Raw genomic sequence first — 20,757 nt, 5'->3', positions numbered from 1 at the left:
TCATTAGGGAGATTGGCCTGTAGTTCTGGTTTTTGGTTGAGTCTCTTTCTAGTTTAGGTATCAGGCTAATACTTGCCTCTAGAAATGAGTTAGGGAGAATTGCTTCCCGTTCAATTTCATTAAAGAGTTTGAGGAATATTAGTGTTAAATCTTCTCTACATTTCTTGTAGAATTCAGCCATGAATACATCAGGACCTGGGCTTTTCTTTGTTGGTAAGTTTTTAATCACGTTTTCAATTCCATTAACTGATATTGGGTTATTCAGAGTTTATATATATTCTTAATTCAGCTTTAGAAATTCATACATTTCGAGGAATGTGTCCATTTTTCTGTGTTTTCCATCCTATGTGAGTAAAGATTTCTGAAATTGGTATTGATGGTTTACTGAATTTCCACAGGGTCTGCAGTAATTTCACACTTTTCATTCCTTGTTGCATGAATTTGAGTTTTTTCTTTCCTTTTTTGATAATGGTAGCTAGCAGTTTATCAATTTTATTTATTCTTTCAAAGAATGAACTCTTTGATTCATTGATTCTTTTTATTGTTTTCTTAGTCTCAATTGCATTAATTTCTGCCCTGATCTTCTTTGGGCTCTGGGTTTGACTTGTTCTTCTTTTACTAGAAGCTTGAGGTGCAACATAAGCCTGTTTATTTGTGCTCATTCTGTTCTCCTGATGTGAGAATTTACCACTATAAATTTCCCTCTGAGAACTGATTTCGTTGCATTCCACAGATTTCAGCAGGTTGTGTTTGCATTTTCATTTGATTGTATATATTGCCTAATGTCTTTTTTAATTTCATCTGTGACCCACTGGTTGTTCAGGAGGATGTTATTTAGTTTCCATATGTGTATGAAGGTTTTGCAGTTTCATTTGTCATTAATTTCCAATTTCATGGCACTATGCTCAGATAATATGCAGGGAATAATTTCAATTCCTTTGCATTTACTTAAGCATGTTCTATGTGCTAGTATATGGTCTATTTTAGAGAACATCCCATATACAGCTGAGAAGAGTGTGTATTCTGATGTTGTTAAGTGGAACACTCTGTGAAATCTAAGTCCATTTGTTCACAGGTTTGGTTCAGTTCTGTTATTTCTTTGCTAATTTTTTGTCTGTTGATCTAGCTCTTTGTGAGAATGGTGTTTTGAGGTGTCCTATTATAACTGTGTTATTACATATTTGATTTTTCATGTCTATTAATATTTGTCTTATATAGCTAGGTGCTCCTGTAGTTTGTGCATATATATTTATGATTGTTACCTCTTCCTCTTGAATTTTTCCCCTAACAAGTATATAGTGACTGTCTTATTCTCTTTTGATCATCCTTGGTTTGAAGTTCACATTGTCTGCAACCAGAATAGCTACCCTTGCTTTTTTCTCAGTTCCTGTTGCATGGTGTATTGGTTTCCATCCTTTGATTTTTAGTCTATGTATTTTTTTTTAAGTTTCTTGTATACAGCACATTGTTAGATCTTGTTTCTTGGTCCATTCTGCCAGTCTGTTTCTTTTGATTGGTGAATTGAGACCATGTTGATTGGTGAGTTGATGGCTATAACTGATGTGTATTGGCTTATCTTTGTCATGTTATTTTCCCACTGTTGTTTTGCTACTTTTCCTCTCTGTTTAATTGCTTGCCTGCTTGGTGGTTTCTTGCTGTTGTTGTTCTTGGAGTTGTGGTAATTTTTATCTCTGTCTAGAATATGCTTTAGTGTCCTTTGTAGTGTTGGTTTGGTGGTCATGAATCCATTTCATGCATTCTGTTTCTTTTCTATATTGATCACTCATAGTTTCCATCCTCTTCCTATCATCATCTATTTTTTTATCTGTGTCTACTATAGATTTGTTGAGCAATTCCTTTATAAATGTTGACATTTCTTTTTCTACATGAGAGATTATTTCTGATCTGATTTCCTCTATAGCCTCAAGGATTTGTTTCTTTGCTTTGATTGCTATCATTTCAGAAATTTCATGTGTGTCTTCCAATTTCTTCTATGTTGCTGTCTCCTGGGACTAGTTCTGGATGGACTGCAGTTCTGAGATTGGATTTTGCTTCTTTATCTTGTCATTTTCTTTCAAAAAAAATTTTTATTTCATTTTCTGTGATGATCCTTGTGAGTTTTTGCAGTAGGTAGCTATATCACCAGTATCAAGGCCTCTCTAGGAAAGTCTGTTCTTCAAGGGTGTCTTCCATGTGTAGGAGATTTTTGGTTTGAGTCTGTCCCAAAATCCTACCTTCCCAGTTAATAGAATGGGATGTTGGTATCTGTTTGGCTCAGTCCCCAGTCCTTCAGTGTAGGGCTGTGCTGGGGTAATTATCCCAGAGCTTCCCAGTATTGTTAAAGAGGGGACAAGAACTGATTACAACAGATAGGACATCCTAGCTAAAGCAGTAAAATTAGCAATAACAATTTAGAAACTGGCACACTGTAGTAAATATTGTTTTTGTACTTGAGACCATAGGAGCAAAGTCCATAGTTATATAACAGAACTGATTGTAAATTAAGAGTTTGTATGCAAAGTATTTCCCCTTGGTAGAGAGGTTTTACCCTGTGGTGGGGGAAATTCAGTGAGGATAATGTATGAAACTCAGATAACTGGGAAGGAAGTAGAAGCAAGCCTGGAGGACAAAAGATAGTCATGCAGGGTTTGGGAAAGTAGAGAAGGGGGTAGAAAAGAAAGCATAAAGGAGTATTCAAAGGATTATTTGAACTTGGTCTCTTGGTTTGGATGGGACTAGTTGTCTGAGGCTGGAGTGCTTTCCAGCCATTTAGAAAAGGGAGGAGAAAGAAAGAAAGAGAGAGAGAGAGAGAAAGAAAAATAATTGAGAGAAAAGTGTCAGTTGCTGGGTCCCATGGTGTAGGCAGAGGGGCCAAGCACCAGGATTCCTCCAGTGGAGCCAGTTACCAAGTCCCAGATCTTCCCACATGTCAACCATAGTTCTTAAAATACATAAATTAGTGGGCTCCTGCCTAGTGACTCAGGACTTGGGGATGCCCACAGCAGCAGCACCAGGGTCTTGGTGACCACTCTGTGCAGTGACACTGGACCACCTCACTGTCATCTGATTCTAGAGAAATTTTTGTTTCATTCCTGTGTCTTCTGAGATCCATAATTATTTAATAATATATTAATCTTTGTGTATTTGTGTAGTTTCTGTGGGGTTTTTCTTTGTTTGGATTTTGTTGTTGTTGTTTTGTTTTGTTGATTTCTAGCTTCATTCCACAATGATCCAATGATAGCAAGAAGTTATTTCAATCTTCTTGTATTTATTTAAGCCTGTTTTATGGCCTAAGTTACTGTATATTTTGGTGAAAGTTGTATGTGCTGCTGAGAAAAATGTATACTCTATTCTGTTGTTGGATAAAACATTCTGTAGGTATCTGTTAAGCCTATTTGTTCAGTGACATGGTTTAACCCTGATAGTTTTTGGTGATTTTTTTTTTAGTCTGGTTGACTTGTCTAATTTTGAGAGTGGGGTTTTAAAGTTCCTGCTAGGATTGTGTTGGTGGCTGTCTCTTTGGTTACATTCAGTAGTTTTTATTTTACAAAATTGGGTGTGCCACTATTTGGTGTATATATACATTTGAAATTGTTATCTCCTCCAGCTGAATTGTTTCACTTAGCAGTATGTAAAGGTCATCTTCCCTTCTTTTGATCAGTTTTGGCTTGAAGTCTTCTGGGTCTGAAAATAACATAGCTACTCCTACTTGCTAATGGGCTCCAGTTGCATGTATCCTTTTCCATCCTTTCCCTTTCAATCTATGTGCTTTTCTGGGATAAAGTGGGTGTCTTGTAGGAAACATATGGATGGATTTTTTTATCCAACCTGTAAGTCTACTTCTTTTCATTGAGGTGTTAAGACTATTCATATTGAGAGTTATTGTAAGGTATTAACAATAACCTGTCATTAAATTATTTTTCCAGTCTGAATTCTTTCTTTTTTTCCTTTTGTTAACTATCTTTCCTAGTTAGATGTATACTTTTCTTTGGGCTCCTTTGATATTGGTAACCTCCTTGTCTCTGTCTAGGAGTCCCTTAAGTTTTTTTCTGCAGTGTTGGTTTAGTGGTCATGTGTTTCTTTAGAATTTCCTTGTCATGGTAAGTCTTTACTTCTCTGTCAATCATAAAGGATATAGAAGTCTGGGTGACAACTATTTTCTTTTAGGGCTTGAGAAACTTTGCTGTAAACTCTCCTGCCCTCTAAGGTTTGTGCTGAGAAATTCAATTATTCTGATAGGCTTGACTTTATAGGTTACTTACTTTTCTCTAACAGCTCCTACTATTCTCTTTTTGTTGACATTCTGGAATTTTGATGATGTTCCGTCATGGAGAAGTTATTTTCTGGTAGTGCCTATCAGGATTCCATATGCCTTTTGTACTTAAGTATTGAATTCTCCTTCCATATTTGAAATTTTATGTAATATTTCGATGAATGAATTTTTTTACCTTTTGAGCTATATTCTAATTATATTCTTTATTCCTATAATTCTGAGGTTGAGAATTGTGGGTGTTGATGTAATTGTTGTTTTAGTCATCTAGCAGCTGCTGGGTACAGCTTCCATGGTGTCTTGGTCATTTTTAGGATACCATTGTACATGATCTGTTACACCAGTTTTCTCTTCAATTTCTGACACTCTGATTTCATGTTGGTCAATCTGCTACTCATGCTTTCCACTGAATTTTTCATATCTTGTATTTGTACTTGCTTTATTTTCATAATTTCTAATTCTTTACCCGTATTATCATTATATCTAATATTGTCTTAACTTGGTTTGTTGCTGTCTCTTCTTTGAGCTCATTGAACATTTTATTAGTTAAATGCTTTATTTATTTATTTGATTAAATCCTCTTTAAACTTGCTAAACATCTTCTGACTTTGCCTATATTTTTTCTCTTTTATTTCTTCAAACATTTTGTTCTTCAGTTCTTTGCCTGTAGCTTCTTCTACCTTGGTGCCTGTGAAATCAACTTTTGGGAAGATAGGGAGTTTTGGAGGCATCTTGTGGCCTTGCTTTCTCATCTTTCCATTGTTTCTGTGCTGCAGGTTGAAGATCAGTTAAGATAGTGAACTCTGTCACTACTGCAGAGATTTCTTTAGTTAGATGCTATCTCCCTGTGATGTGTCCTTAGATTTGGTTATATTTTGATATTTATTCACTTCTTCACCTCCTCAGTGTAATGGAATCAGTCCCAGTCACTAAATTAGGTTGAGAAGTAGAGGATAATGGAAGGAGTAAGAAAGAAAAAAGAGATAAAATAGTTCCAAGAAAAAGGAATCAAGGAACTGAAAGTAAGGAAAAATATAGGATTTTGATGATGATATTTTGTTTGAAATGAGGGGAAAGGTTTGAGAGGCTGCAAAGTTTTGCAGGGGTGAAGGAGAAAGAGAGGAGGTAGGAAAGTATGATCAGAGACTGGCAAGACACAAGAGCTTGCATTTGGATCCTCCATATACATGTTTTCTTGGTGGTTACCTTCATATGACCATTAAAGATATTTTTTTAAACTAATGCATTTATTAATTCTTATTCTCTGTTTTACCTACATAGACACTAAACTATATATATTACATGTAAATATATGTGATATATATTTTTATATATCAGATCAAAAGAGACTAAAGAAGAAGAAAATAAAAATAATACAAAATAAAATAAAAGGAGATAAGTTTAAAAAAGAAAGAAATAATTTTTAAAAAAATTAAAGCACACAAAGATGTAAAAAAGATAGTCCTCTCTGATCAAGCACTGTTCCATTAGATTACAGCCATGGTCCTATGGGTATGGCTAGCCAAATATTTTGACGCTGTCTTATGATCAGAAACTTTCAATTGATTCAGAGTGTGGAGGAATAGCACAGCAGGACTGCCAAGCACTCAGTTCTCCACTAATTTCAGTGAGATCTTTATTCCCAGCCCCCTTTCCTTGATGGTGATCTCTGCAACTGTTTAAGTCTATTTATTCCCTTTAGTCCACTGTGGTTGGGTACAGTGTGCAACTCTCTCTAGCCCTACTTTTCCCCTCTTTTAAGGCTTGTGTCTAGATGTTCCCCCAAAGCCTCATCCAGTCATAGGTGGGGCTTTTTCAGAGGTGGCTGAATCTAGAGTGTGTGATGCTGGTATTGATTCATGGTGCAATGCTAGGTTCATGGACACTTGGATTAGGGGTGTCAGTGGTACCCACCTCAAGTAGCCTGGGTAAGATATAAGGCATAGAAAGAGCCATGGTCATCCCTTGCTTGCTTTTGCTGTCTCCCACTTGCAATGAACTGTTTCTCCTCTGCAATGCCTCTCTACCATGTGGCACCCTGTCTTGGAGCCAGCCAACCATGGACTGAAACTTCTATGAACTGTAAGCCAAATAAACTTTTCCTCCTTTAACTTTGAGTGTCAGATATTTTATCTCAACAAGTGAAAAGTAACTAAGACAGATTTGGTACCAGAAAAGTAGGATCATTGCTGTGACTGCACCTGACCACATGGTTTAGGAGCCCCTGGGACTGGCTTGTGGAAAGGTTTGGAGATGCTGGCTGAAAAAGTACAGCTGGAACACTTGTGGCTGTATTTGATGGGAGATTCTGGTCAGAGCACAGAAGAACAGAAGGCTGATACAAATTCTTCCAGTAAAGACCAGGCTCAGGAGGTTTCTGCTGGGAAGGACTGCAATGGCTGTTGGACCCCACATGATATGTGTTATTCCTTGACATTAATTTTATCTGTATTTTGGTCATGTCCAGAGACTTTGCCTGAGACTGAGATTAAGGACAGTGGACTAATTAATCTGGCAGAAGAAATTTCAAGGCAGTCTAATGTTGAGATGGTGGCATGACTACTGTTGGGGGCTTTTAGCCAGATTTATGTTGAGAATCAATAGAAAAGAGCCCAGATAATGATCCTAAATGTGAGGTTGGCCAGAAAGAAAACTCTTGTAAAAGTTGCAGCTTGGAAAGATGGACCAGAGGAGAAATCATCACAGAAAAGACTAGCAAGAAAAAGACAAGTGTTTCAAAAGAAAATAACAGAAAAGATGGCTTTAGGGAAGCATAAGAAGCAGAAAGGTTCCACCCTTTGCAGCCTCATAGATGCAAAGGTGAAGGACTGCTTTCAGAAGAAAACCCCAGAGCACTATGTTCTAGAATAGCAGTGGTCTAGAGTATCTGTTTCTCAGAACTGGGTTCAGAGTACTCAGACATTTAGGCACTTGATCCCTATAGCCAAGAGAGAAAGAAACCTGGCTATTGCTCCAACTGGCTGCAGATCTTGACATCATCCATGAGGTGCTGGTTTTAGGTGCATGCAGAATGCAAGAGTTTTGGGGTCAGGAAGGCCTCTACAGAGATTTCAGAAGAAGGCCACCGGGAGGCCAGGCAGTGTGCCCCTGAGAGGACAGTGTATGAAGCTGTGACTGTGAAACTAAAGGTGCAGTGGAGACCCTAGAAGATTGGAGCAGCCAGAGGAAAACTACAATGGTGAGAGGAAATTGTCAGAGGAAAATTAGTAGAGGAAATTGTAGAGGAAAATCCTCTACAATTGTCAGAGGAAAACTAGTAGAGGAAATTGTCAGAGGAAAATTAGTAGAGGAAATTGTAGAGGAAAATCCTCTACAATTGTCAGAGGAAAACTACAATGGTGAAGCAGAGCCACCCAGGAGAAAAGCCACAAGAGCTACAACCACCAGAAGTGCCATAGAGGTGGAGCCACACAAGCCTTTTGGAGTTCACAACTTGTTACAGATTGCCTAGGATGCTGGAAGTGGCACCATGGAATTTAATGTTTACCCGGATGGATTTTGATCTTGCTTTGTTCCCATTCCTTGCCATCCTCTTGTTTGTAACTTTTGGAAGGAAATTTCTATCTTGTGCCACCGAATGTTGGAAGTGTTTAACTTTCTTTTCATTTGTGCAGGAGCTCCCAGCTAAGAGTTTACTTTAAATCTCAGAGGAGACTTTGGAGTTGGACTTTTCAGCAATCCTGAAACAGTTAAGACTTTGGCAACTCTTAGAGATGGACTAAATGTATAAAGAGATATGCATAAGTCTTTTAGGGGGCTGGAGGTAGAAAGTTATGGCTTGTGTCTAGATATTCCCTCAAAGCCTCATCCAGTCATAGGCTCAGCTTTTTCAGAGGTGGCTGGATCTAGATAATGCTGGGATTGATTCATAACCATCCTTACAAGCTATTACAGTGATTTTGCTTTGGGTTAGTTTGTTTGCTGTTTTAAATTTTAAATGAGTTTTATCTTAAATGTTTTTTAATACAAAGAGAAAACTGTAAGGATCCTAAGTATTAGCTCAATGAATTATCATAAACTAAATATCTGTGTAGCAGACACAGATCAAGACATAGAACATTACAAGAAACCCTAATTCTCCCCTGTATATTACTTTCCCTACCCCTACCTTTCTCTCCTTCTCAAAGGTAGCCACTCTCTTGACTTCTACCAGAATAGATTTTTTTTGCCTGATTTTTATTTGGTTTGGTTATGGTTTTCTTGTTGTTTGGGGTTTTCTGGTTATTGTTGTACTACTGTGAATTGGGCTCAGGGCCTTCACACCAAGCTACATCCTCAGCCCTTTCAAGAAATTTTTATTTTCAGACAAGTTGTCCAGACTGGGCTGGAACTTATGACCTTCCCAGAATGCTAGGATTATAAGCATGTGCCACCACACCTGGCTCTATGTCCCACATTCTTGGGCTCAACATGGGAGATCTGTGACTGACTGGGAGACTTTAAGGGGTTGGGGACAGTTGTCAAGAACAGTTTTGTAGTCTTTTTCTTCTGTGTCTACAGGGAATGCAATTTCACAGAGCAGCTTAATCCCAGTGATGGTGAATGGGGTTGTGGGGGAGTCAGTAACTCTTCCCCTAAAGTTTCCAGCAGAAGAGAACATCAGTATGATCATCTGGAGTCACAATAACTCATATATCACTATGTGCCAGCCATCTGGAAGTCCAGAGGTCCTGATTTTCAATCATAACAAGAAAACGAACTGCACCAAATCTTGTTCCTTACATTTCCACAACCTCACAAGGACAGACTCAGGATCTTACCGAGCCCAGATACACACGAGAAACTCAGATGAAAAGATGTTTTCCAATTATGTTCTAAGGGTCTTTGGTGAGTCTAAATGGGGGGTTTATTTATGTATAAACTTTTTTTAAAAGACATATTTCAACCCTATGTGACTACAGGTGTGCCTAATGGTAAGGAGGATGGCATTTGGAGTCAGAATGAGATCCAGCAGTTAAGCAAACTCAGTGGCATTGCACAGCCAGACAGTAGCAGAGTTGAATAGAATAGAACCCAAATCTTGTGGTTTTCTACGCAGAATCACCTCAGCCCCCCTCATCCAAAACATGGTCCCTTTCAACTAGAATTGTAGTCAAATTAATATTTATAGTGTCATTAATGTGAGCACAACATGTATCTGTCATGTAATCCTCAAAAAGACTCCTTGAAATAAGTACAGTACCTTATCTCTTCAGTCACAGTAACATACCCCTGATCACAGAGCAGGTAAGTGGTACCACCTCCCACATAACCAGCCTGCCACAATACTTCACTTTCCCTAAAGACTCACCTGACCTAATAGAATGGTCTGTGTACAAAACAATAATCTCCCTCAAGAGTCCTCTGTACACGTGAACCAATAAAGGGAAAAAGTTATTGAATTTCTAACAACATTTTCTCCAGGTAGCTCATGTTGTTGATCACTAGTCAAAAAATATGGTTTCCCCAAGACTAAAGAATGAAAATATTCTCAACATAAAATTAAGAAAACTATTAGATGGTTTATGAATCTATCTAAGAGATAAAAAAAAATCAATGATGAATGGATTAGATAATTACTTTGCAAGGGATTCAAGCATTATTCAAACATTAAGTTGACCATCAGACAAGACAATTTTGAAGACCACTGAAATTCTATAAGTCCCACCAAAAAGCCCCAAAGAGCTAAAATCCATTTGGATTAATAGATAGCTTTTTTAAAAAGCACTGTTAAAAGGTCTTGCTGGACGTGGTGGTGCACACCTGTTACCCCAGCATTCGGGAGGCTGAAGCAGGAGGATCATTACAAGTTCAATACCAGCCTGGACTACAAAGTGAGCTCAGGGCCAGCCTGAACTACATGGTGAGACCCTGTCTCAAAAAGAAAAAAAAAAAAGTCTCCACATTTGTGTTATTTGTTAACCTTTAGTATCCCTGGAATATTTGATGAATTTACCATTGTTAGGTTAGTCAATGTCATGTCCTGGAAAGAACATGACGTCAGGGCAGGTATTCATTTCCTGCAGCTGCCAAAACCAAATACCACAGATTTTCTGGCCTAAAAGAACAAAAATGTATTCTTTTAAAGTTCTCAGGGTGAGTAGTCTAAAATCAAGGTATGAACAAGGCAACGCTCCCTTTGAAGACCCTGGAAGGCTATCTATTCTTTGCCCCTTCTAGCTTCTGGTTGCTGTCAGCATTCTGGTTTGGTTTGTGGCTGTATCACTCCAGTCTCTTTATAGCATTGCCTCTTTTCTTCTCTGCACTTTATTCTCTTCTGTCTGTCTCAAATATTCCTCTGCTTTTCTCTTATATGATAACTTGTTATTTGATTTAGGCTCCATCCAGATAATCCAGAATGATTTCATCTAATTTAATTCCTTTTGCAAAGACCCCTTATCCAAGTAAGGTAATATTCACAGATTCTGAGATTTAAGACATGGACATATCTTTGAGGGGAATCATCCTTCAAGCAAGTACAGGAGGATCACCCTGGTTGATCAGTGATCATCAAGACAGTGCTGGACCCTGAAAGGAAATGAGACACACATAGTGGCGTCCCAGGATGCATCCCATTTGCAGAGATAGTGTCCTTCTGACACTACTGAGAAGATGGGGCATGATGTCTCCTGCAACAACTGCAATCCGAGGGTCAATGCCAACCTCTTTCCTGAGATTTTTAGAGTATCTCTCCTTCAGAGACACATATATAAAGGGATGCATAAGTCACACCAACTTGTTTTACAATAGTGCAAAGGAGTTTCAGAGGATGAAATATGTTTTTGTTTTTAAAACATTGACCAAACATTCTGTATGTGCCAGGATAGGGGTGGCAAAGACTCACTTCTATAGACCAATATCAATTAATGATGAGTGCTTGACTAGAGTTCGATGTTAAGAAAGATGTTGAATACATACTAAGTTTATGCATTAAGTCAACAATATTCATTGGCCATGGGAAATGCACAGTATAAGGCACTCTTCTAGATACTTCGCACACATCAGGCATACAAAAAATCTCTGCCTTCATGGAGCTGGAATTCTGGCAATAAATAATACACATAATTTATAAACACATAATACAGTATGTTAAGAAAAAAGGCATGAGTTACATGGAGAGAGAGAGGCAGAGACAGAGACAGAGACAGAGACAGAGACAGAAAGATTAGGACAGCATAAGGAACATCAAAAGTGCCAGGGATCAGGGATCACTTTTAAGCGGGGTGGTCAGAATAGGCCTCATAGAAAGCATGACATTTGAGCCAAGGTTTGTCAGCAATAATAAAGTGAACCATGCAGATGCCTAGAGGAAGAGCCATCTGCACAGGTGCCTGAGGTGCTTATGGAATATCAAGGAGGCCGAACATCAAGGAGCACAGTGAATAAGGGAGCTGTAGAAAATTTTATCAGAAAGGAAATAGGAAGCTGCATCACATAAGGCTCTGAAAGCCACAGCAAAACTTTAGCTACTAGGGCCAGGGATATAGCTCAGTGGCATAAGCACCTGCTTGGCAAGCACAAGGTCCTGAGTTCAATTCCCAGCACCCCCCCCCCAAAAAAAACCTTTGGTTTCTAGTCTCAGTGAGACTGTGAGCCACTGGAGTTTTACAAGGAATAATATGATTCAAACAACCTGTTTAAAGGATGCCATTGGCTACTTTGAGAAGCCAATGGACCAACAGACCAATTAGGAGGTCATTACAATAATCCAGGCAAAAGAATGGGATCTGGATACATTTAGAAGGTAAAGTCACCAGGAATTCTTCTTATGGTGGTATGAGAGGATGAGACGGATCACAGATGACCTTGGGCTTTTGGCCTGAATATCTGGAAGGATATAGTTATCATGCACTAAGGTGGAGAAAGCTATAGATTGAGCAGGTTTTGGACAGAAAAGCAGAAATCCTTCTTAAAATGTTGAATTTAAAGCTGAGTATTGGGCCGGGGATATAGCTCAGTGGCAAAGCGCCTGCCTGGCAAGCACAAGATCCTGAGTTTGATTCCTGGTTCCAAAAAAAGAAAAAGAAAAAAAAAAAAAGCTGGGTATGGTGGCACATACCTATAATCCCACTACTCTGAAGGCTGAGGAAGGGAATTGCAAATTAAAGCCCAACCTGGGTAATTTAGAGACTTAGACACTGTCTCAAAATTTAAAAATGGGCGAAGAAATGTAGCTCAGTGTGAAGGCCCTGGGTTCAGTCCCTAGGACTGAAGAAAAAAGAAGTTGAGTTTGTGAATTTGAGATATATTCAGGTAGACAGATATATACTTAATAAGTGGGAAAAAGTAACAACATAGGTTTTTGAGGTTAGCTGTGGACATGGGATATGGCACTCATACCAAATATTTGCCACCTCTATTAGGCACTGTCTCATTTAATCCTCATACTTACCTAAAAAGTAGGTATTATTGTTTGATTTTTCCAGATAAGGAAATCCAGTCCTGGTTATATTAACAATTTGTCCATGGTCATGTAACCAGTAAATGACACAGCCAAGACCCTATCCCAGATTTTCCTGCCTCTAGTCCAACACCCTTCCAGTCCACAAAAACTCCATTCTGACAAGGCATAAGTAGGTTGTATATAATACCTAACTGTTGCTCCATTGATTAAGTTTAAAACATTAGTCAGTCCTTTCTAATCAGAGAGTTGAAGTCATTCTTTTCTTTTTTGAGTCGTCTCACCTGGACCTTCGGACTCCGACAAGGTCAGGGGCATTGGCTTGTTTTGCTCTCACTTGCCCAATGATTCACAGCGACTAACATTCTTCTTGACAATGTTTTCTAGTCTTTGGTCTTGAAAATTTCTGTATCTTGTGTCATCTCAAATGGCTGAATATAATCACATCTCTGTGCTCCCCGGGGATGCCTGCTTGCTCTTGCCTCAGGGCCACCAACTTAATCTCTACTGTCTTTTCAAGGGGCAATGTCCAAGCACTAAAAGGTACCCGAGAAAGTTAAAGCGGCCAGCCCTAAATTCCCCAAACAGTTGGTGATAACCCAGTCTCTCCCTTCCCATCTCTCCCACTTGTTACCTTGTCTCATACTGATGTCCCTTCATTTGGTCTCCCCAAACCTTGCCAGCAGCAGTTAGGCAACACAAGCAGAGCTTTTAGAGTATACAGACCATGGCATAAGCAGAGATTGTATACAAAACATAGGTGTGGGGCTGCGGATTTAGCTCAGCGGCAAAGCGCCTGCCTGGCAAGCACAAGGTTGTGAGTTCTGTTCCCGGTACCGGAAAAAAACCAAAACCAAAAAAAAAAAAAACATAGGTGTGAAGGATCCAAACCATTTGTCCTGAACTCCAGTCTTTCCTCTGTATACAGGGCGACTGCATAACTTACAAGTTTCTCATCACATTCAGTTGTCTGGGAATGGAACCTGCAAGATCTACCTGACTTGCTCTGTGGAGAACGTAAATGACGCTGTCTCATTTGGGTGGCAGCTCTCAGAAAATACCTCTCTGAGTGAGCCAAACCTCACTGTCTCCTGGGACTCCAAGGATTCCAGGGACCAGAGCTACGTGTGCGTAGCGGAGAACCCTGTCAGCAATTTATCTTGCCCTGTCTCTGCCAAGAATCTTTGTAAAGGTAACGGGTGTCCTCGGGTCTCTCTGAGAGCCTTGAGCAGCCATGGGGGGCGGCACGTCTTCACGGGCTGCGTGAGTCCCAAACAGTGGCAGCGGGAGGCAGCCACACAGGACCTGGGAGAGGACAGCTGGAGTTCTGTGCCTCTCACTTCCTCCCAGAGGTTTCTCCTTTCTTCCTCCTCCTTCCCAAGAACAAAGGCTTCCCCTCCTCCCGGAACAAAGGCTTGAGGAAGGCAAGATGTCTTCCCCCATCCCGCCCGTCTCTCCCAAGTCCCGCCCTGCCCTGCTGCCACACAGAATCCCACTCCCCAGAGAGCTCATCTGAGCCCCAAAGCTCTGGGTAAGAAGCACCCAGCCCCCCCGCTGCAGGAAACCTAGAAGGGGCTCAGTGAAGGCCCTGGAAAAAACACACCGGGCCTTACCTGATGTGCCTCAAGAAACTCCACTTCTGTTTTCTCTTTTCAGGTATTTTAACTAAAGAAAATCTACAGTGGAAAAATCTAACCTTGATAACAGTTTGTGTGATATTTATAATCATCATTGCCTTGATACTCATTTACAAGAAAAAAACAGGCAAGTTCCTTCCTTCTTGTCTCTCCTCCAGGTTTCAGGTTTGCAGTCGGTAGCCTCTGATTGCCAAGGCTCTGTCGTGGAGGACAGGTGAAGGGAGGGAGAATGCGAACCTCGGTTCAGCGCGTCCACTGCGGTGATTCCCAGGGTGTGACCGTGCATCTGCTAACGTCCTAAGGGAGGCACCCCACTGGGACCCACATTCTCTACAGAACACCCTGGGGGAGGAGGTCAAAGGTCTCTTTCACTGCAGTCACACATTTTGATGACCTGATTTCATTTTTCAGGCTCCCTTCATTTGCCTACCCAGCATTCTGGTGAGCATCCAGACTCTTCGGTGGCAATCATAAAGAGAGAGAGAACCAAATGCAAGCAGAAAGGCGCTAAACAGAGGGTTGGACAATGAGAGAAGAGAGTCAGAATGTCACTGTTCAGAGGGACCCCATGGTGTGAGGGGAGATAACTTGTAACCGTGAGACCTGCGATGTCCTTCACAGTTTCTCATGTCAAAATCAGGGTTGTTCCCCTTCCTTTTGATGGAGAAAATAAGTACGGTGAAAAGGCTCACAATCTGTCCATTGCCACCCAGCCAATCCAAGGCAGGGGGTGAGATCTGAATATCAAAGACAAAAGCCAAACTGCCTGACTTCACCAATGGTGTTTGGCCAAGGTTTGGGCAGTGGAAGACATACTGTGATATCAAATGAAAATCGTGGTATAGAGATGGGAACGCAGGTTCTGGACTCAGATAGACTTTGAATTTCACTCTGTAGGTGAGACATACAGATACAGTGTTGAGGAAAGGGCACGAGGTCTAGAGTCAGAAAATAAGCATTTGCGTCCCTGTCCCATCATTTCCTGTGTGACTTTACACAAGTCACTTGAGCTTTCTGAGCCAGAAGTTCTTCATCTCTAGGTTAATCAAACCCACTCTAAGAGCCTCTGAAAGCTTAATGGCATTATACATAGGGATTCATTGGCTGTTTTATGCTTGGTAGATCCCCCTTCTGCCAACAGTGCCACTTTGTTTTCCACATGTAGGAGAGCTTGAGGGAGAGGCTGAAGCTTCAAGGCACCTCAAGATCATCCACCCATCCAAAATATGAGGGCAGAAGTAAACCACATGACTGAGGATGCTCTGCTTCAACCCAGAGCTCCAAAGACTGTCAAAAAAAAAAAAAAAAAAAAAAAGAATGGGCCCAATGGAAGAGCCAGACTTTGAGCAAGTGCTTCTTTGGGGAGGGAAAGTACTCTGGGGAAGATGCAGACCTGGGGGAGGAGTCCCAGTGTCCTGTCACTGATGATGCCTTTTATGTTAACAACAGAGCCCTCAGAGAACATAGAGCTTGCTTCCATCTCTCCAGGGAGCACTGTGTATGCGCATGTCACTCATCCATACTCGGTGAGTCCTTTACATTCCATTGCTGTTTCTATTCTTGCCATGATTAGCCACAAACTTGTCAACACAATCATCTGATTCATCCAGATGATATCAGCTAGTTAGGGGAGAGGAGGGAACAACAAAGATGCAAAGCTGTGTGCAGGACCATTCTAGTGTCCCTGTGGTCCCTCTAAGGGAATGGGTATTTCTGCTTGCTTTCTGATGTTCTCTAACTTTTTCGGCATCCATAGGTCTTGTCCCTGCAGCATAGCCTGCAGCATGGTTGTGCAAAGTAGATCTTCCTCTCTCTCCCCCTATAGTTCAGCACAACATTCAGTAAATATTTGCTAAACAGATCAGTTCCTATAAGTTTGAAGGTTTCCAAAGGAGAGGGTTCCAAAGAAGAGTTTCCTCATGCTGGAGTGAGGGCCTTTCAGGTAGCTTAGAATTAGTCTCTCAGGAATGGAAAAGAGGTGAAAACCCACAGCTTCTCCATAATAGAGGACACTAAAGCCATGAGCAGCCTTCACTCCTCCCATCTCTCCTAGTAACACCACAGGATGTCCTGTTACTGCCTATTGCTTATCAAGCACCAGGAACTTGTCTGTCACTCTTCCGTCCTCACCCCCCTAACATAGAGCACCTGTGGTAGCATGTGCTAAATAACACTATACAGTACATTCTGTGAGGCCAGTTCTCTGAAAACCTAGCATTGTGAAGGTGATGGAAATGGTAGCTCAGCTGGAAATCTTGAGTTTCCCCCACCAGATTCCCCTGGCTCAGCCCCTTGCAAGGTTCAGCCCCTGCTTGTGAGGTAGGCTCCTTGAAGAGGGGACAAAAAGAGACACTCTCACTTGCCAATTCCTGTTGAAGGCAAATTGAGACGCTTCAGCAAATCAAAAAACTAATCTCTGGCCAATTTGTTAGTTTTTTCTTTAGCCAAAAAAAAAAATTATACTTTGGAGAGTTTCTGAGGCCTTAATAATTCTCTAAATATTCTTTCATTAATTTCAATATTATTTCATTAATTTAAAAGGTCAAAATTTATGAACAAGATCTTCAAGCTACAGGAGGACTTCTGTTGATATAGCCAAACTATATTCACACAGAGCCATTCAGAAGGCCAGATGTCCCTAATCTGCCAATTTCTGGTGCCTGAGAAGACCTCAATAACATGGTGACCAGATAGAAGGATAGGGACAATCAGGGTGGGGAAACTGGGCAGCTCCAGCTCCAGCTAGTGAAAACCTGAGACAAAAGATGTAATACAACAATCATCTGGTATACAAGACAGTTCTTAAAAATAAAGGAGAGAGTGTAGTTGGACACAGGACAAGAGCGCTTCCCTCCCTTTACAAAACAAGACAGCCATTCTGTCTCTTTATTTCTCTGGTTCTTGAGCCCCCCGGTTTACTGTGCTGTTGCTCTTTTGTTTGGGGATCAGAAAATGCCATGACAGTTTTGCAGGTCTGAGTTGGTGGCAGTTCGCCTCCAGCTCCTCTTACTAAACACTTCTTTTGAGTTTTTCTCCAAAAACTTTGATGTATTTCCTATTTTGTCACATTGCTTTCTCAAATGTCTTAGTTACTTTTCTCATTGCTGAGACAAAACACCCAACATCCAAAGTTAAGGGAGGAAGGTTTATTTGGCTTACAGTAGAGGTTTCAGTCTATCATCAGCAGGCTCCAAGGCAGGATGGCATTGCAGAGGGCATCACAGAGGAGAAACAGTTCATGGTGGGCAGAAGGTAGCAAAGCAAGTAAAGGGGTAAGACAAGCTTTTTTCTGTCCCTTATATTGTATCCATGCTACTGGGATTAGGGCAGTGCCAAAACAATCAGTGAACTGATTTAGTAATCACTCACCCTTAATCCTAGCACCGTTAATCCTAGCATCACACCATGAATCAGTCACACACTCAGGATTCAGCCACCTTTGAAAAAGCCTGACCTGTGACAGCATGAGGCTTTGGGGAGACATCTAAACACAAGCCATAACACCATGATATGTATATGTGTGTGTACATGTATCTATTATATAAGCCTATGAATCTCTTATCTCTGTGTGAATCAAATGCATACTATTCTTTTTACAGAAAATGGAAATCCCAACATTTCCAAAAGGAAAAGGCAATGATTCTGTTACAATTTATTCTACAATTAATCATTCCAAACAGGTAAAACCATAATTTTTCCTATTCTTATATTCTTACCTCTCTCCCTAGACATATTATTTTATTCTAATAAAGTATAAATAAAGAGTCCCTTTTACAGATGCACAGATTCCAGGGGGAATGTAGAAAGTTTCAGAACATCACCAAACCATACTCAAGAAGTAAGAGCATGAAACATAACTGAGGTTTAACCTAGTTGTTTTTAATTTCATCTTGCTTCATGCTGTCAGTATCATTAATATCTCCTGTTAGGGCTCTCCCATCATCTCGCCATAGCCATGAAGTGATGGCTGAGGTTCTGGTCTCTATTAACCTATTTTATTTGCCTCTTGTTCCTACAGAATAAGCCCACTTCTCCCAGGACAAATGCCTTTCACAGCAACAAGTAAGTTGCAGATAAGCTTCAGAGAACATCAGGATGACCAATCTCATGATCCCATGGGAGACAACAAAAAGAAGTAACAGAAACTCTCTGGTAACAGAAACTAAATCCTCAGTAGGATCATCACTTCCAGTCTTCAGACTTGAGCTCGTTTGCCTAGGCCAAACTCTTAAGGAGAAACATCACTTCCTGCCTAGGAACCAAGTAATGATTTCCAACTGACTAGGATGAAACATACTTTGGATAGCACACCTGCATACTGACTTTCTCTTTGATAACTAAACAGAGTTATGGCTGACAGATTATAATTCAGCAGGCAACTATGGCTCAAATTTTAGAAAGCAGCAGGATGTGACTCAATGAAAAGACAATATAGTGCATTGGTTAAGTGTGTAGTGTTTGATGGTGGGCGGGCCCACACTTATTTCCTGATACATCATTTCCTAGACATACCTCCTGAGATACATTATCTAGCATGTTGGCACATTAGTCTCGTAGACTGTGAAAAAAAAAAAAAAAAAAAAAAAAAAAAGATAGCAATACATCAGCTCCATTGCCTGGGCCAGAAATCTAAGTCATTCCTGCCTACAAGTTCTCCATAGCTGAGCCTTTTGGACTCTAACTATAAAATATGTCTGGACCCCATTCATTTCTCTGCAACTTCTCAACCACTATCACCTACCAAACTGTCACCAACTCTAACCTGGAAGATCACAATAACTTCTGAACAACTCTCCTTATTTTGTTCTTGTCTCCCTCCAATCCATTCTCTACAAGATAGTGAGAGTAATGTTTTTAATATAAATCAGATCCTTTGTTTGCCTGCTTACAGTCCTGCAGGCTTACCCCTGCATTCAGAATGAAATCCAGTCTCCATGACCTTGCCCATCCCAGACTAAGGCAGCACCACTCCTACACCCACCCTCTACACACACCCCTTTTCTTTGTATATTTTCCCTGATCTTTCAGCTCCTCTAGGGGAGAAAAAATTCTCAATTACAGTGATTTACATCTGCCTTAAGGCCCTTCCTCCAGCTTCTGGGTGCCTGCTATTCTCTATGTCTCAGCTTAAATATGTCAGCTTCTCTGAGAGACTTTCGTAGGCCACTCAATCTAAAGTGAGTGCTCTTTTTCTGTTTCATCACTCATGTCATCTATCACATCATTAAATATTTATTTTCATTTGCTTAATGTCAAGTTCTCCCACTATACTATAAGCTCTTCAGAAGCAGAGATGATGACTGCTTTATTACTGTAACCCTAGCATCTAGCACATTGCAAGTTGTTATGGCTTGTGTCTAGATGTCCCCCCAAAGTGTCATGCTGTCATAGTGGGGTTTTTTCAATGGTTGCTTGTTCTAGAGTGTGAGATTGATTCATGGTGCAATGCTGGGATTAAGGATGTGTGATTACTAAGTCAGTTCACTCGTTGGTTTGGTACCACTCTAATCCCAGAAGCCTAGATAGAGTATAAAAGGGGCAGAAAGATGCAGTTAAGCTCTTACTGCTTTGCTACCTTCTGCCTGCCATGAATGTTTCTCCTCTGCGAGGCCTGAATGCCACGCCATCCTGCCTTGGAGCCATCCAATTATGAACTGAAACCTCTATAAACTGTGAGCCAAATAAACCTTTTCCCCTTTAACTCTGGGTGTTGGGTATTTTGTCTCAGAAATGAGAAAAGTTACAAAGACACAAGTGTTCAGCAAAAATTTTTAATAAATAAATGAATATGTAATGGGTTTGTGAAAATGAAATAAGATAATACAACTGGCCCTTTGTAATTGTGGATTTGTCTCTGTATTCAATCAACTGTGGATTGAAAATATTTTTTTAAACTGAATTTGTACTGAACATGTATTTTTTTTCTTCTCATTATTCCCTAAACAGTACAATATAACAAGTATTTACATTGTATTGAGTACTATAAAATCTAGAGATTGTGTAAAGTGCATAGGAGGATGTGTGCAGGTTACACAGAAATGCTACCCTGTTTTGTATAAGGGACTGGTATCTGTGGGGGGTATCTCCAAGGGATACCAAGGGATAACTCTTTACCTGAAGCTCATGGGATAGTGCCTGGCACATAGAAGAGCTCAAGAAATGCCAATCATCACTGTGGCATTATTAATGACACTATTGTTTTATTAGAGTTTATTCTCCTAAACTCAGAATCTTCTTACAGTAACAAAAGAGAAAGGGTACTTCTTTCCCTGCCTGCCCTCATGCCATTTTCTTTGCTCGAGTTTTCCAATTCTGTTTTTGTTATGTTTTGTTTTTTTTTGGTTTTTTTTTGGTTTTTTTTTTTTTTTGGATTTTCTCCGGTACCGGGAACCGAACTCACGACCTTGCGCTTGCCAGGCAGGCGCTTTTGCCGCTGAGCTAAATCCCCA

At 40.3% G+C, this 20,757-nt stretch overlaps 1 protein-coding gene across 4 annotated transcripts in view; it reads left to right on the top strand.

Annotated features, from left to right (window-relative positions):
• Slamf6 (SLAM family member 6) overlaps positions 1 to 18,869 on the top strand; it is a 30,874-nt gene extending 12,005 nt beyond the window's left edge. The window contains exons 2-9 of one of the 4 annotated variants that reach the window (XM_013522472.1): positions 171 to 213; positions 8,792 to 9,118; positions 13,600 to 13,863; positions 14,328 to 14,435; positions 14,720 to 14,749; positions 15,758 to 15,834; positions 17,908 to 17,988; positions 18,327 to 18,869. In XM_013522472.1, coding sequence (XP_013377926.1) covers positions 180 to 213; positions 8,792 to 9,118; positions 13,600 to 13,863; positions 14,328 to 14,435; positions 14,720 to 14,749; positions 15,758 to 15,834; positions 17,908 to 17,988; positions 18,327 to 18,374 — 969 coding nt within the window. In that variant the 5' untranslated portion in view covers positions 171 to 179 and the 3' untranslated portion in view covers positions 18,375 to 18,869. Of the gene's footprint in view, positions 1 to 170; positions 214 to 7,961; positions 7,980 to 8,791; positions 9,119 to 13,599; positions 13,864 to 14,327; positions 14,436 to 14,719; positions 14,750 to 15,757; positions 15,835 to 17,907; positions 17,989 to 18,326 lie in introns of those variants that run through there. The other 3 variants (XM_013522473.1, XM_013522471.1, XM_013522474.1) reach the window with 3 other exon arrangements.
• Positions 18,870 to 20,757: the final 1,888 nt, after the last annotated feature.

The sequence above is a fragment of the Chinchilla lanigera genome, unplaced genomic scaffold (genome assembly GCF_000276665.1).
Source record: "Chinchilla lanigera isolate Chin_1 unplaced genomic scaffold, ChiLan1.0 scaffold00067, whole genome shotgun sequence".
Classification (NCBI taxonomy): domain Eukaryota; kingdom Metazoa; phylum Chordata; class Mammalia; order Rodentia; family Chinchillidae; genus Chinchilla; species Chinchilla lanigera.
The sequence above is the reverse complement of the archived record's forward strand: the minus strand, read 5'-3'. Positions and strand labels throughout refer to the sequence as shown.